This window comes from Vulpes lagopus, chromosome 12 (genome assembly GCF_018345385.1).
Source record: "Vulpes lagopus strain Blue_001 chromosome 12, ASM1834538v1, whole genome shotgun sequence".
Classification (NCBI taxonomy): Eukaryota; Metazoa; Chordata; class Mammalia; order Carnivora; family Canidae; genus Vulpes; species Vulpes lagopus.
In genome coordinates, this window is record NC_054835.1 from 16,246,002 (window position 1) to 16,262,422 (window position 16,421).

Here is a 16,421-nt window from a genome sequence, read left to right on the forward strand (position 1 = left end):
CTCGATCCCATGACCCTGAGATCATGATCGGAGCCGAAATCAAGAGCTGGATGCTTAACTGACTGAGTCACCCAGGAGCCCCTATTTTTCCCTTTTAGAGCTTTAATACACCTGGAATTGATTTTTTAAAAATCGAGATACAATTCATATATAATATTCATTCTTTTAAAGTACAGTTGAGTGTTGTTTCGCTTTTTTCTTTTTAGTATATTCACAGGTTGTGCAACCATAATCACTTTGTAGTTTCAGAACATCTCATCACTCCACAAAGAAACCCCATACCTCTCTGGAGTCATACCTTGTTCCCTCCCCTGGCTTCACCAATCATGAATTTCCTTTCTGTCTTTCAGATTTGCCTCCAGGATGCCTGGATGGCTCAGGGGTTTGAGCATCTGCCTTAGGCTCAGGGCGTGACAGGGGATCTGGGATTTAGTCCTACAGCGGGTTCCCTGCAGGGAGCCTGCTTCTCCCTCTACCTATGTCTCTGCCTCTCTCTCTCTGTCTCTCATGAATAAATAAATACAATCTTTTAAAAATTATTTTGATTTCCTTTTTGTCTTATTGTTCTAAACAACAGAACTTCAAGGCCAACATAGGAGAGAAATGGCTAGAGAGAAAAGGTAGTAGCAGATATCCTTGTCTTATAGTGTGAAGAGAAAATCTTTCTATAATTGACCTTATTATTATTTTTTATTTATTTTTTTGACCTTATTAATTATTAAGCATGTTTATTGTAGTGTGTTTTTCATGAAATGATTCCTTGATTTCACAAGCTTGCTTGATCCTCCCATCTCCACAGCCTTGGTGACCTTGCTGCTGGCTGTAAACTCCTCTGGGGTGTGGCTGTGCCTGTCTCTTTGCTCTGTGTGGCATACACGGCAGGACCCTTTGACTGAGTGACAGAAGAGCTCAAGCTCTCAGAGGGAAGGATGGTCTCATAGAAATCAACGTGGGCTTAACAAGATGGAGAAAAGTGAGTGGCTGGGTAGGTTAGAGATTCAAAAAGCTCTTGAGGAAGAGAAAAGTTCTGTGCAAAAGGAAGAAAGCTTTGCTATTGGGGCAGCAGTACATGCATACAAAAATTGGAAAGGGAAAGTTTAGTTTTTCTGAATGCTAAGTTCTTTTTTAAGTAGGCTCCACACCCACTTAACATGTAGAACATGGGGCTTGAACTCATGATGCTGAGGTTAAGACCTGAACCGAGATCAGGAATTGGACGCTTAACTGACTGAGCCACCCAGGCACCCAAGTACATAAGTTCTACAATCAGAAAATCTAGAAGGAAACCAGTTTAATTTCAGGATGCATGGGGTTTTATGTCAATTCTTAAAATTTTATTTTGGATTACTCATGAGTGGGGTAACACCACTGTTATTTTTTGGTAAATTTGGTTATAATGGAGAGTTTTAAACACATATGAGGTAAACAGAATAAGATAATGACTCCTTATTGCACTCATCATTCAGCTGCTACCACCAAAGACATGTCATTCTCATCACACTGCATCTATGCCTCTAATCCAGTGGCTCTCACGGGGGTGGTTTCACTATACTCTCACTCGTGCTCAGATGTTTGGCAATGTCTGGAGATATTTTTCTTGTCAAAATTGGAAGGGTGTTGCTGGCAGCTAGTGGGTCATGGTGAGGGGCACTGCTAAGCATCCCACGATGCACAGGACAGCCCCACAGCGAAAGGTTCTCTGGCCCAAGATGTCAATAGTGCAGAGGGTGAGAAACTCTGCTGTCATCACTCTCTATCCTTCACTTAATTTTTTTTTTTTTTTAGGTAAAATTTGAATGTATTTGAATGTACAATTCTGGGGTCCCTGGGTGGCGCAGCGGTTTGGCGCCTGCCTTTGGCCCAGGGCACGATCCTGGAGACCCAGGATCGAATCCCACATCAGGCTCCCGGTGCATGGAGCCTGCTTCTCCCTCTGCCTATGTCTCTGCCTCTCTCTCTCTCTCTCTCTCTCTCTCTCTGTGACTATCATAAATAAATAAAAAATTAAAAAAAAATGTTTGAATGTACAATTCTTACTGTTTAATTCTGACAAATGGATTTAGCTTTCTAATGCACACCCTCTCCTAAGTTTCTGTATATAACTTTTATCAGATTCAATCGTCTTCTATTCTACTTTGCTGAGTTAATGGTGATGTTTTTAAGTCTATTGCCTATGGGGGTGCCTGGGTGGCTCAGTCGGTTGAGTGTCTACCTTTGGCTCAGGTCATGATTCCAGGGTCCTGGGATCGAGCCCCAAGTCAGGCTTCCTGATCAGTGGGGAGCTTGCTTCTCCCTCTCCTCCCTGCTTGTGCACTCTCTTGCTACCTCTGTCGCTCTCCCTCTCAAATAAATAAACAAAATATTCAAAAAAATAAACCTAATGGGGATCCCTGGGTGGCTCAGCAGTTTAGCACCTGTCTTCAGCCCAGGGTGTGATCCCGGAGTCCCGGGATCAAGTCCCACATCAGGCTCTCTGCATGGAGCCTGCTTCTCCCTCTGCTTATGTCTCTGCCTCTCTCTCACTCTCACTCTAATTCTCTCTCTTTCTCTCTCTCTCTGTGTCTCTCATGAATAAATAAAATCTTAAAAAAAAACACTATTGCTTATGGGTATTACACTGTTATCAATCCACTTGCTTTTTATTTATTTATTTTTTGCTTTTTAAATTAAAAATTTTTTTTTGCTTTTTTAAACTTTTTTTTTTTTTTTTTAAAGGGGTACGTAAAAACACATGGCCACACTTAGGAGATCTACTGAGAACTGTGCCCAAGAATAACCATCTTATTTTCCTTGGTGTTGGGCTTAAAAAAAAAAAATCTAAATTTTGCCTTAAATATTTTTTCCATATGGTTTTGAATTACGTGAATTTTTAAAGTCAATATGGTCACAATGTAGTGTGTGTGAATATATATATATATATATATATATATATATATGATGGAATATTACTCAGTCTTTTTTTTTTTTATATTACTCAGTCTTAACAAGGAAAGAAATTTTGAAAAATGGATAAACCCTGAAGATATACTAAGTGAAATAAACCAGGCACAAAAGGACAGATACTGTACCATTCTACTCATATGAGGTATGTAGAACAGTCATATCCATAGGGATAGGAAGTAGAATGGTGGCAGCCAGGAGGGAATGGGAAGTTACTGTTTAATGGGGAATGGAGTTTCAGTTTAAGAAGATGAAAAGGTCTAGTGGATGGTTACACAACAATGTGAATATACTTAATACTACTGTGCACTTAAAAATGGTTAAAATGTTCAATTTTATATGTTTTACCACAATGAAAACAAGGTCGATATGTATATAAAGATAATATAAAAGAAACTAACTTCACAGGCGATTTATTGCTCAATATATTTTAGAGTCCATAAATGACAGATTTAGAAGGGGCAAGTGAGAGTCTGATTCAGTGCTCTCTTAATGTATGAGGAAACCGAACCCAGAGTAGGGAAGCAATGGCTCATGATCACAGGGATCATTAACAGCAGAGTGACGACTGGACCCCAAGTCTCAGGCTCCTTTTTCCCACACCATATTGTGCTGCTTTCTCCATGGTAAATTTGTGCAAATGGATTCTATTTCTACTGTGTGCTCAGTCACAGATAGCATCGCCATAAGACTAATTAATGACCCTGCAAATCCCATAAGATTCTCTGAAAGATCACTATCTAGGAAGAAGTATTATAAATATCAGTATGGTTCAGTTCCATGTGCCCTTGCAATTGCTCAAGAGGACTCTGGGGCCCACAGATAAATAATTCACTTTGTAGTAATCAGGAAGAGAATAAATCAGGAAGAGAATAAAGAGCAGGAAAATGTCTCCTTTCCTATTTTCTGCACAAGTGCTGGAGGTAATCTAAATTTAGGATCTAGTGCCTTTGTGATCAAGCAAAGGCAGCTGAGATTAGGCTAAATCTTAGTTTCAATTCCACAGCTTTTGTTAAAGCTTGGATTAGAGGTGCTACAAGACCTGAATCAGAATCTGTTGCAGTCCTTGTTAATTAACTGATTCCTATGGTTCTGCTGCCCGAGTAATCATGTCTACAGCTATATGACTGCTTAGGTTTCTAAGCCCAGATACTCGGGGCAAGCCATGTACCTGGCCAAACCTGAACTTCATGTAGGAATCCATCAAGGGTCACACTGCCCTTCAGTTCCTACCCATATCCTCTTCCAGGCTGGGCTCCCCTATTACCCACTCCCATTTGCCTGGTGAACAAAGTAAAATCCCAGCTTCACAGATGGTTTTCTCATCCACATCTCAAAGCAGAAGTTAATACTGGCCAAACTGGTATTTTTCTGAAAATATGTGCTTTGACTTCAAGCTGATTTTTTTTTTTTAATTTTTTAATTTATTTATGATAGTCAAAGAGAGAGAGAGAGGCAGAGACACAGGCAGAGGGAGAAGCAGGCTCCATGCACCGGGAGCCCGATGTGGGATTCGATCCCAGATCTCCAGGATCGCGCCCTGGGCCAAAGGCAGGCGCCAAACCGCTGCGCCACCCAGGGATCCCTCAAGCTGATTATTTTAACATTCTTTTGAAGAAGAGAAAATCTGAGGAACATAGATATGGTATTGGATTTATGTGACAATATGAAAATATCATGGTTATTAGGCACTAAATCAGCTAGCATGGCCCAGACAAAGCTGCAAACTCATGAAAATATGTTCCCAAAGAGTCAACATTATTATGTTCCAGTGGCTTCTGCCTGGAGACAGAAAGTTAGTAACTCATAACTCTAAAGCTTCTCTTAGATACACAAATCATTACTCCACATCCTCTCTGATTATGCACAACAGCGAAGTAAACAGAATAAATTCCCAGTGAAAGTGTGCTAATGAAACTGGAGACATGCCGGGGCATTATTCTGCTGTTTCCAATGGAGAGAATTAATTCTATGCTTACAGCATTCAAGAGGCAAGAATTTCAAAACACTGAAACTCTACAGTCAGACACAGTTGGTCAGTGTCTGTCTGAATCCAGGCAACCTCCCAGGAAGTTTTCTGAGACAATACTTTTGACTGGCTTTTAAAGTTGGTCATCCAGACAGCCTGCAGCAATTAGCAACTAGATGTCATACCAGGTAAGATGGTTATTGAAAGCAGAAACAAAGTTATGTTCTTGGTCTGAGCAAGCCTAAAATTAGTAAGAGCTGGCATTTGTTGAGGGCTTAGTATGTGCCAGATGTTGCATCCAGCACTTTACGTGCACTATCTTGTTTAATCCTCACGATACCCTGTAAGGTGGTACCATGATTATTCCCATTTTATAGATGAGGAAACTAATGTGCTGGGAGGTTTGTCAAAGGACAAACAGTTGTTATGTTGCAGAGCTAGAATTCAGTGGCAGACCTTCATGAACCTGGACCCCAGGATCTTCATGCTCACACCATACTGCTTTTTCATAAGCTAGGAAGGTGAGAGCCTTACAAAAAGCCTGTAAGACAGCGTGCATGTATCAGATCCAAGAGATTCCTGATATTCACAGCTATTACATGTCCAGCTTTGATACTTCACGAGAGATCCATGATGCCCTGGGGCACATGCTCACTTGCCATCTTCCTGAGGTGTGACTCAGCTCAGCAAAGCTGAGGGCCCAGGGTGAGGGCAAGTTACTGAGCTGGGAAAGAGTGGAGCCTCTGCCAAGTCAACTAATTTGGTGGAAGAGCAAGACTTATGGAAATGTCTTGTATTATGTAAACTTGCTTTAAAATGTGGTTGGGAGTTCTTTCAAATATAAAAAGTAATTGGAACAGGTTAAATGTTGCTACATACAGGTCTAGGGAGGATTTATTTTAATGAATATAGAAGAATCATTTATGATCAGTATATGAATAGCTTGTATCTAAACAGGTATTTGTCAAGAATTAGGGGCTATTTTATTTTGTTTTGTTTTGTTTCTAAAGTAGCTTAAAATGTTCTCCACATTCAAGCTGCTCAAATTTCAGAAAGTCTGAAATAGGTGGTAGTTGAAAAGAGGTGACTCTGCTGTAGCATATAACTCAACTCATCAGTGTTCAGGTGACACAACCTGTGAGGAGCTATCTTGAAGCACAGCATTCAAGTGAACGGAGTGGGGCTGATCAAGGAAGGCTTCTGGGAGGAGGTGAACAGTTCTCGGTACCAAAAAGATAAGCCTTTCTTTGCTTGCTACTCTGAAGTGGTATCTGGCCAGCCACTACTATAGGATCCAAAATAATCCAGAGGAGCCTTTGCTGCTCCCTCTGCCTGGCTTTTTTTTCTCCTAGTTCTTCTCAAGAGCCAGCTCTCAGAGGAGCCTTCTTGGAGCAACCAATCTAAACTTATTACTCAGGGATCCCTGGGTGGCGCAGCGGTTTGGCGCCTGCCTTTGGCCCAGGGCGCGATCCTGGAGACCCGGGATCGAATCCCACGTCGGGCTCCCAGGGCATGGAGCCTGCTTCTCCCTCTGCCTGTGTCTCTGCCTCTCTCTCTTTCTCTGTGACTATCGTAAATAAAAAAAAACAAAAAAAACAAAAAAAAAAAAAACAAAATAGCATACATTACAAATTAAAAAAATAAATAAATAAATAAACTTATTACTCCTACATGCTCCTAAGATATTCTCTCACAGATCCTAGCTTTATACCTTTTAACATAAGTTAAATCTTCTCAGGACGCCTGGGTGGCACAGCAGTTAGGCGTCTGCCTTTGGCCAAAGATCCTGGAGACCTGGGATTGAGTCCCACATCCAGCTCCCTGCATGGAGCCTGCTTCTCTCTCTGCCTATGTCTCTGCCTCTCTCTCTCTCTGTGTCTCTCATGAATAAATAAATACAATCTTAAAAACAAACAAACCAAAACTATCTTCTCATTTGTTAATTCACATCTTACCTTCTCTTCTTACTTGGATGTGAGCACCACGAAGAAGAGATCTTTTCTGTCTTGTTCACTGTGGTACAACCTGCACCCAGTGGAATGCCTGGGTACTTAGCAGGTGCAACAAAAATGTTTTAAATAAGTGGATGAATTAAGCTGCCAGATCATCCTCCTGTCCCCAGACAGGGGAAATCAGCAATTTTATTTCTCCAGAGTAAATCCCTACTGGAAAGGTTTATGTATGACAAAAGCTGTAAGAAAAAGGCCCTGTACCAATTTACCTCACCTGTTCTGCTCCCACCATGCTAATTGGCTTGCACTTGAAGAGGTGGGTGATGAACTTGGGAATGAAGGAGCTGTGGATAAAAAAAGAAGGCAAATTAGGCTTATTCTCTCTCTTTAAAGATTTTATTTATTTATTTATTGATTGATTGATTGATTGATTGAGATAGCATGCACAAGTGGGGAAAGGAGCAGAGGGATAGGGACAAGCCAACTCTATGCTGAGGGCAGAGCACAACATGGGACTCGATCTCAGGACCATGAGATCATTACCCGAGTTGAAATCAAGAGTCAGACACTTAACTGACTGAGCGAGCCACCCAGGCACCCAGGCTTATTCTCTCTTTGGTAAAGAACTGCAGAAACTTTTTTTTGAGGCCGCACTTTTTTCTATAAGAAAGCTGAGAAATGGAGGTAGACACTACTGTGGCCTCCCAGCACCCATTGTTTTCTTTCTTTGCAGCCAAAACTTGGTTTTATTTAGGTATATGTGGTTTTTGGATGCTGGGGAAAAGTTGTTCTCTACTAAACTGCAGACGTAAATTCTAATTAGCCTCAGCCAGTCAGAACATGGCATTTCTTGTTGACTATTGTGGGTCCTGAGGTGGGGACATGATCTAAGCCAGCCAATCAGATTGAAGGAATGGACTTCACTGAGTGGCAGGGAAGACTTTCTCTCCTTCTTCAGGGTATTCTTATGTTTGGATAGAGCATCTAGAGCTGACATTTTACCACCATACTAAGGATGAAGTCAGCCTCAAGGAGAGCAGGGTAGAGTAAGGAACTTGGGTCCTTAATGACATTGCTGAACCACTGAATCAACCATCTTTGGATGTGTCCTACCTGGGACCTTCTGGTTATACGAGATACAAACTTAATCTTATGTTTAAGTGAGTTTAAGTAAGGGCTTCTATTACTAACAGCTGAAAACACCCTAATAGATATGACAGTGAGATAGCTAGAGGATGTTAAACACAAAGATAGAAACTAATTACTGAGGCGGTAACTGTCAGAACAAGGGGAAAAAATACATGATCCCTGAAAAATTTACTGAGGATGAAAGGGCAAGCAGATTTGAAAAAGGGAGAATAATTTTATATTTTTACTTTTTTATTTTAAAAAGATTTTATTTATTCACTTGAAAGAGTAGGAATGGAGGGGAGAGGCAGAAAGAGAAGCAGACTCCATACTAAGCAGGAAGCCCAACTTGGGGCTACATCCCAGGACCCTGGGATCATGACCCAAGCCAACAGAAGATACTTAACCAACTGAGCCACCCAGGCACTCCAGGAGAATTATTTTATTTTATTTTATTTATTTTATTTTTTAAAAATTTATTTATGATAGTCACACAGAGAGAGAGAGAGAGGCAGAGACACAGGCAGAGGGAGAAGCAGGTTCCATGCACTGGGAGCCTGACGTGGGATTCGATCCCGGGTCTCCAGGATCGCGCCCTGGGCCAAAGGCAGGCACCAAACGGCTGCGCCACCCAGGGATCCCTCCAGGAGAATAATTTTAATAGACCAGCAGGGCTTTTTAGAAAAAACTGCAGGGCCTGAATAGGGAAAGCTGAGTTGTACAGGTGCAGAATGGAAGGTGTGGGAGAGAAATGCCTATAATCAGGGCTAGGCCCAGAGTGGACTGACCAGGAGAGCATAGGGTCCATGAACAAGGAAGGAAGGATAATAAAACAGGATCTGGAAGTCAAGACAAAAAGGCTGGCTAGCACCCTCCTCTCCCACTCTTCAAAAGCTGCTCTCAGGGCCATGACTTCACTTTCTCCAATCCCTCTACACATTCGTGCCTGCTCAAATACTCAAAGAAGTACGAGACACCTCAGACACCTCACTGGAATAGCACTGGCACCTCAGCTCTAGTATATCCAGGACTCAGCCCCACCCTAGAACGCAGGCTCAGTGGACCCGATCTCGTCTATCCAGTCAATCCAAGCCAGAAACCATGAGTTTGCCGAGACTGCTCCCTTGGCCTTCCACCCCAACATCCAATCAGTTCTCAGCCCTTCCCCTGAACTCCCTTACCCCATCTCCTGATCAAACCTACCACAGCTGCTTCAATTGTTTCCTAACTGGTCTTGCTGTCTTCAGCCTCCTCTTTTCTAATTATCAGCTGCCAAAGGTATTTATTGCAGATGCAAATATGCTCAAGACCTTCCCTGATTTAAAATTCTTGTAATGGCTGCAGACAAGGCCTTCCTTGATTGTCTTATTTTCCATCCTTAGCCTTAGCATGCTAAGCTGTGGCACCCTATGCTTGATTCTGCCAGCTATGTAACACTGCCTTTATGCCTTTGCTTACACTGCTCCCTGTGTGCAGAATGCCCTTCATTATGGCCTTGTGGATGAGTAGACACACATCTCTTGCACCCCGCTCAAGGACCTCTCTCCTTATGAAGCCTTTCCTCAGTCACCTCTACCGTACTCTACATAGAGTCCACAGACTTCCAGCCTAGCATGTAACTTCTTTTCTGTACCTATTTGCTTGGGTGTTTATTTCCCTTTACCTGATTTTAAGGGACCATATCTAGTAAGCCAAAGCATTTAATTCTGTGTCTGTAACATAGCAGGTGTTCAAATGGCTGCATGTTGAATAAAGAATAAAGAGTAACAAACTAAAATGGTAGCAGTTGCCACTTTTTGAATGTCAGCTTGGTACCAGCACTTTACCAGGAAGTTTATACGTGACTTTTCATTTTTATCTTCAAAACCACTATTAAGAGATTTGTCTTATTATCCCCATTACTGAATGGAAGAGAATCAGCTTAGTAGATGAGGGAGGCTGCTTATGGTTCAAATAGCAGGGTTTGTTTTAAAATATTTATTTATTCATTTGAGACGTGGAGAGGGGCAGAGGGAGCCAGAGAGAGAGAATCTCAAGTGGACTCCCCACTGAGTGCAGAGTCCAACTAGACTCCCATAACTTTGAGATCATGACCTGACTGCAACCAAGAGTCAGACACTCAATCAACTGAGCCACCCAGGCATCCCTCAAATAGTAGTTGTTTTTTTAAGATTTTATTTATTTATTTATTTATTTATTTATTTATTTATTGAGGGGGGGGGGCAGAGACACAAGCAGGCTCCATGCAGGGAGCCCAGTGTGGGACTCGATCCTGGGACTCCAGGATCACGCCCTGGGCCGAAGGCAGGCGCTAAACTGCTGAGCCACCTGGGCTGCCCTCAAATAGTTTTAATCAAGGGTGATCTTGATGTCAAAATAGGAAATACTGTTGTGCTTCAGAGACCAGATGGAGGCAAAAGGAAACATCCATGGCTTTGCATTGGTGAGATAAGAAAGAAAGTTAAAGGGAAAGAAACATAAACTCCAGAGATCAGATCTAGGGGGATGCTTGCTGATCAAGGAGAACAGGGACCATGTAGAAGGGATTCTTCAGGGCTCTAAACCAGAGCCAGGCCAAACAGGTAATGTGAGATTGAATTCATGACTAATTGCAATAGTACACGCAGTTTATAACCTAAGTCACTTCTATCTCAAGTAGGCTTTGGTTGTACCCTTGAACTGGCTCTATGTGCTGGTCTGCAAGAGTGGGGTGAGGAAAATATAGGGACCAGAAACATGTCACAGGTGGGGGGTAGACGGGAGGAGAGAATTCTCGGCAATATGATGGGTAACTGATAGGTAACTGCCCAGGGCTTCTCCAGCCTGTGGGATGGTAGCAACTATTACTCTTGCTGGGGATGGATCTTCCCACAGCACTACCTCTGAGGTTTCTACTCTTGGCTGGGATTTTACAAGGATGAGAGGGTACCATGGATTAAATCAGAAAACCACTTTTTCTATCAGAGGTAAACTTTTCCAGATGTGAGAGATGGGCATCCTATTCCTAGCTCACCCAATATGAGCATAGTAAAAAAAATTAAAGGGCTCTGAGAGAATGTGAGGCTGATGCTGGGGCTAGCTAAGCAAATGGACCCTTTACTCACTTTAATATGAGCTCAGTTGGACCTTTGTGCAACCACACTGGAGATTTCTGGCCACAATAAAATTTTACAAAGATACTGTTTTTACCAAAGGTATGGGAGTGTCACAACGTGATTTATCAGCAATGCTTTTAACACACACTGATGAGCACTCAGAGAGTGAAGGGAATATCAATTCCTGGTTCATCTGCCATATTGCAAACATTAATGCCTCCCTGGAGAGTCCACTTGATCCTTTCTTGACAAACTGGAAACTGAAGCTTATGCCACAAACCCCTCCATAATTGTTGTTCCTTAGGGATTTATTTGTGAGGGAGAGAGAAAGCCTTAATTGAATACAAAACAGGAAAGATCTGGAGAAGACAGAAGCCTGGAGCCCTAAATCCCCCCTTGGGACTTGGATGAGGACAACTTAAATACAGTAGCTTGGAATAGGCTGACCTTCCTGAAGCCCTTCCTTGAGACATGTGCCAAAATGCTTGTTTGCTTGCTGGTCAGAGGAGGCATTGGCCTTCTACACTGCCTGGTCTCAGAGGAAACAGTGCTACAGCCAGATGCTGACTGGCAAAGGAACAAACCATTTCCCCACTTCCAAACTTCAGACCAGTAATGGCCACACATGAGGACATGTTAGGAAGACACGCAGCACAAGTGTTCACTTCATTGCCTTTGGCAATGGAACCCTCTGACTTGCTCTTCCCTGTTTCTAGTACCTTCCCTGGACTCAAGGATATCCAGAAGCAGATAAATTCTGGCAGCCTCAGTAATAAGTACTATGGGGAAGGAGGAAGAGAATGCTTAAAAGAAATAGAACTGAGGGTTCCTACCCTAAAAAAGCTTATCATCTAGTTGAAGAGACAAAATATATACATGAAATCACTAAACAATAATTTTAATTATCTAAACCTGTGGGGAAGCAGGGACACTGTTATGTCCACATAGTTTCCCCAATTCATTTCTGAGTTTGTCTTCATGTGGTTGACTGTATTGCTTTTACTGTTGTCTGTGACTTTAAGTAGTGAATTTAGTTTTATTCTTCTTCTTTGGGGTACAAGAAAATTAGATGGCTATAGGCACCAGAATAAGCCCCAGCTAAATGGTGGGACATCTGGATTGGGAACATGCTGGTGGTAAGTATGGCATTCAAAATAACCCAGTGAGGGAATCCCTGGATGGCTCTTTAGCGCCTGCCTTCGGCCCAGGGCGTGGTCCTGGAGACCCGGGATGGAGTCCCACATTGGGCTCCCTGCACGGAGCCTGCTTCTCCCTCTGCCTATGTTTCTGGCTTGCCTCTCTCTGTGTGTGTCTCTCATGAATGAATAAATAAAATATTAAAAAAAAATAATCCAGTGATGAGAATGTTCTAGGGGTACCCGGTGGCTCAGCTTGTCAAAGGTCCAACTCTTGATCTCAGGGTCTTGAGTTCAAGGCCCAGCATGGAGCCTACTAAAAAAAGGAAAAAAAGAATAATGAATGTTCTAGGACTTACTTTGCAAACTTAATGCAGAATTGAGTGAAGTATTTCCGTGTGGAAGCTAGGTTGTCACGGATGATAGGGACATTCTGCTTAATGTGAAGAATGACAGAGGTGACATAAGGGCTCTGGTCACCAACGTGTTCCACATTCTGCCACTGCATCTGAAAATAGGAGACAGGGAGGACAAGCCTTTAGATCTTTCACAGGAGGACAGTCTGACCCATTTCCGGGGAAGAGGCAGGTGGGGTGGCAATGAAGCTAGAGCTTGCTATCACCGCTGCCATTTTATCTTGGGTAGTGTGTCTTACCCAGTCTGTTGTGGCTAGGCATGGATAAAAACAAGTAAGCCCATCTTATCCTGGCCAGTGAGGTGTGACTTCAGTACTTTCTCTAATCTGTCCCCCTCATGCTTGAAATAGCCTTGTCTTCCCATCTAAGTGGCCATCCTATAGAGGAACTCTCACCAGGCAAGGGAACTGGACTGTCCTAAAGCTGTTCCACCAGAGAGGGGCCATGGGAGGACACGAGAGGGGCATTCACTTGTGAGCAGGTTGGTAGCTTGGGAGATTGGAGGTGGTTGGGGCTAAGTGAAATGAAACCTGGATGAGAGTTACTTAGGTCTTTCTCTCAAGTAAATTGTAAGGAGGGGAGGATTTTGAAAAAAGGGAACTAGACATCAGTGTGAAACTTGCTTCAAAACAATCCAGAGTTTGGAGGAGTAGATGAGAGAAGATTAGTGAAGCCGGGTGATGGGTCCATGAAGTTTATTATACTGTTTTCTCTACTTTTGCACAAAATTGAAATTTTCCATAATAAAGGATTCAAACCTTGCTCCTAAAACCTTTGAGATTCTATTGGGGTTTCAATCAAGGAGGAAAGAAGATCTTGGGAATTCCAAGGGGTGCAGATCAGAGGGCATGAGGAACAGGGCAGGGACTATGGGTGGCAGGCATGGGGCAAACCAGCACCATTAAGAGGACCTGAGTGGTCCTTAACCAGGCCATGAACAAATGAGAGACCTGCTTGCCTCAAGCTCTGACCATCTGCGAATTAGGAGAAAGGCTCTAGGAAATGTCTATGGCAAATCAGGGAAAGAAGCAATGCTGCAGGGCCTCTCCCGCCTTGGATACACACAGAAGAGAGGCAGTGTGGGCTCCCAGCCTGCCCCAAAGCTGCCAGCAAACGGGCACTTTAATCCTGAAAAGAGCAGGAATGTGCTGGAAGACATCTGCTGAGTCAGCCTCTCAGAATGGAGCGCTGGGTTGTCTGTTAAAAAGATCCCAAGCCAAACACAAACCATATAATATGTTCATAGAAGGAGGGCAGTAGTTCTGAGGCCTTGATGTCTCTGGCAAGAAAACACTATTTTTTATGGAGCTCTTGGGGAAAGGAAAAATTCAGTACTGAAGGAACTTGTTTAAAAGAATCATATCATACGTGGATGACTCCCCAGCTCCTGGGAAGCTTGAGTGACTCTGTTTTGCCCTAATGTTTCTTCAAATCAGCAGTAATACTTATATTTTGAAAGCTGTAGGTATGTGTAAGCATATAAAAAAGCAGGAAGGGACTTACGCCTTCATTTTAGAGATAAGAACACCAAGGTCCAGAGATATTAAGTCTTATGCAAGGTTTCACAGCAAAGTACCACATAGAAAAAGTCTCGAAGTTTTTTTATTTTTTAAGATTTTATTTATTTATTCATGAGAGACAGAAAGAGAGAGAGAGAGCAAGAGAGAGAGAGGGGCAGAGACACAGGCAGCGGGAGAAGCAGGCTCCACGCAGGGAGCCTGATGTGGGACTTGATCCTGGGTCTCCAGGATTAGGCCCTGGGCTGAAGGCGGCGCGAAACTGCTGAGCCACCCAGGCTGCCCAGTCTCTAAGTTTTTACTGGGGGAAATCAGAAACAAACAATGGAGAAACAGTAGAAAATTCTGTATGAATTGACTTTATATTCTAACGCTTCAGTTATATGTAATGTTCTCATTATCTTTTTATCTTATTCAAAAGGCTTCTTTTTCTATCTGATTTTTAGACATTTGACCCATTCAAACAGTGAGCATCCTGGGTGATCTTAAATGAGCTCACAGCGTGAGGCCAAAGTTGATAGATGCTGTTAATGTCTGTATTTCATCTTCTTTTCCCCAGCTCCATAGCAACACCTGGCACAGAATGCCCTGGGCAAACACAGTCATCTGGGAAGGGAGCTTGATGCCCCTTCCTCCAACTGCCATGAGGCTCTTCCACAGTAATGACTATTGTTTCCCTATTGGCAGCATATTATATTTCAACATCTCAAAAAAATTAATAAATAATTATCTAACAGAAGACAACCATAAAGGGAGGTGGTGATATGCCTTGTCATTGGTTACAAATCGACTCTGAGGCAAGATGGAGCTTGCGCCGCTGGACTTCCAAGTTCCTGCTGATGAGCCAACCCCTCTTAATCACCACTGGCCACATCAGTACATACCCACATTTGGAATATATGTGAAAAGATATGATGTGCTTTAATACATTAGCACATCCAGTGGTCAAGTGTATTAGTATTAGCAAAAGTAAAGTGGATTTGTGATTTTAAATTTAAATCAGCTTAAATGACATAAGAAAACAATGTAAAGTACTGGAGAACAATGAAAATTGATACTGGTTTCACTATTTAAAAAAAGGAAATTCTGCAAAATGTAATTAGTAGTGATTCTGAGCAGTCACTGCCTCAAGTGGGCTGATGCTTGCCATCACCCATCCTAGATGACTTAGGGTCTGAGCTGTAACCTGAATGACTCAAGACACTGACATTAGGACCCACCATATTCAGGTCCCTTTGCCCAGCACTTTGCATCCATTGTCTCATTTACTATTCATACATGAGCTCATTTGGTTCTCACAGCAATCTTATAGATGAGGAAAGTAAAAAAGCTCAACAAGATTAGGTAATTTGCCCAAAGGCAAGGTAACTTGTTTGGTAAATGAGAGAGTGGAGACAAACCAATTCTGTCTAAAGCCTAAGCACTGTAACATCAGGCTGTTTCCTTAGGTGCTTGTTTAAAAAAAAAAAGAGAGAGAGAGAGAGAGAACAAAAACATTTACTGGGCCTTATGCAAGGTAAGCTGTGTTTCTCAGGGAGAAGCTAATGAAACACATAGTGATAAAAGTTCTCTTTCAAAAAAGGCAACAAAAGGTAGCTTGCACTAAAGAAACAACTATCCTGAAAAGCCATCAGTAGGAATAAAATAAAAATTCCAACTTTTCCAGGTTGGATCTGACATTTAAAATTTACCCCTCCCTACTTAAAAGTTTTTCCTTTTGTGCTTTTTATTTAGGTAGGGTTGCATACTACTGCTACTATATACACAAGAAAAACAGTTTACAAAAGCTGTAACTAAGATATAGGATTCACTGAAACTGCACACAAGGAAATGATCACACTTAGCTATATAGAGAGACTGGGGTCAGGGGCACAACCACGATTTCTGCCACCTGAGGACAGCATGTGTGATTGATATTAATACTTTACAGGGAAGCCTGAGGAGATAATCACTTCCTAGAGAGAGCCCGCTGTAGCAGAGAATTTTGACCAATCCACCAATCAGAGTACAGGGCTCTACAATGAGCTTACTTTGGAACTTGTTTTTATCTGTTGCTATATGAAGCTTGGAGAGAGGCCTCCTGAGAAACTACTGTTCCTCAAAATCAAATTCCCACCTATTCAATTTAAAAAATATTTTATTTATTTATTTGAGATACAGAGTGAATGAGAGAGAGAAGGCATTAACAGGAGGAGGGACAGAGGGAGAAGGAGAAGCAGACTCTCTGCCAAGTGGGGAGCCTGATGCAGGGCTTGATCCCAGGATCCT

The 16,421-nt window shown here is 42.4% G+C and overlaps 1 protein-coding gene across 3 annotated transcripts in view; it reads right to left on the reverse strand.

The window, feature by feature from the left end:
• The window catches only part of VPS53 (VPS53 subunit of GARP complex), a 141,459-nt gene that overhangs the window by 13,436 nt on the left and 111,602 nt on the right, over nt 1-16,421 (reverse strand). For all 3 annotated transcript variants that reach the window (XM_041725241.1, XM_041725242.1, XM_041725243.1), the window contains 2 exons: nt 12,580-12,728; nt 7,136-7,205 (listed from right to left, as the gene is read on the reverse strand). In XM_041725241.1, the coding sequence (XP_041581175.1) occupies nt 7,136-7,205; nt 12,580-12,728 (219 nt within the window). The remainder of the gene's footprint in view (nt 1-7,135; nt 7,206-12,579; nt 12,729-16,421) is intronic.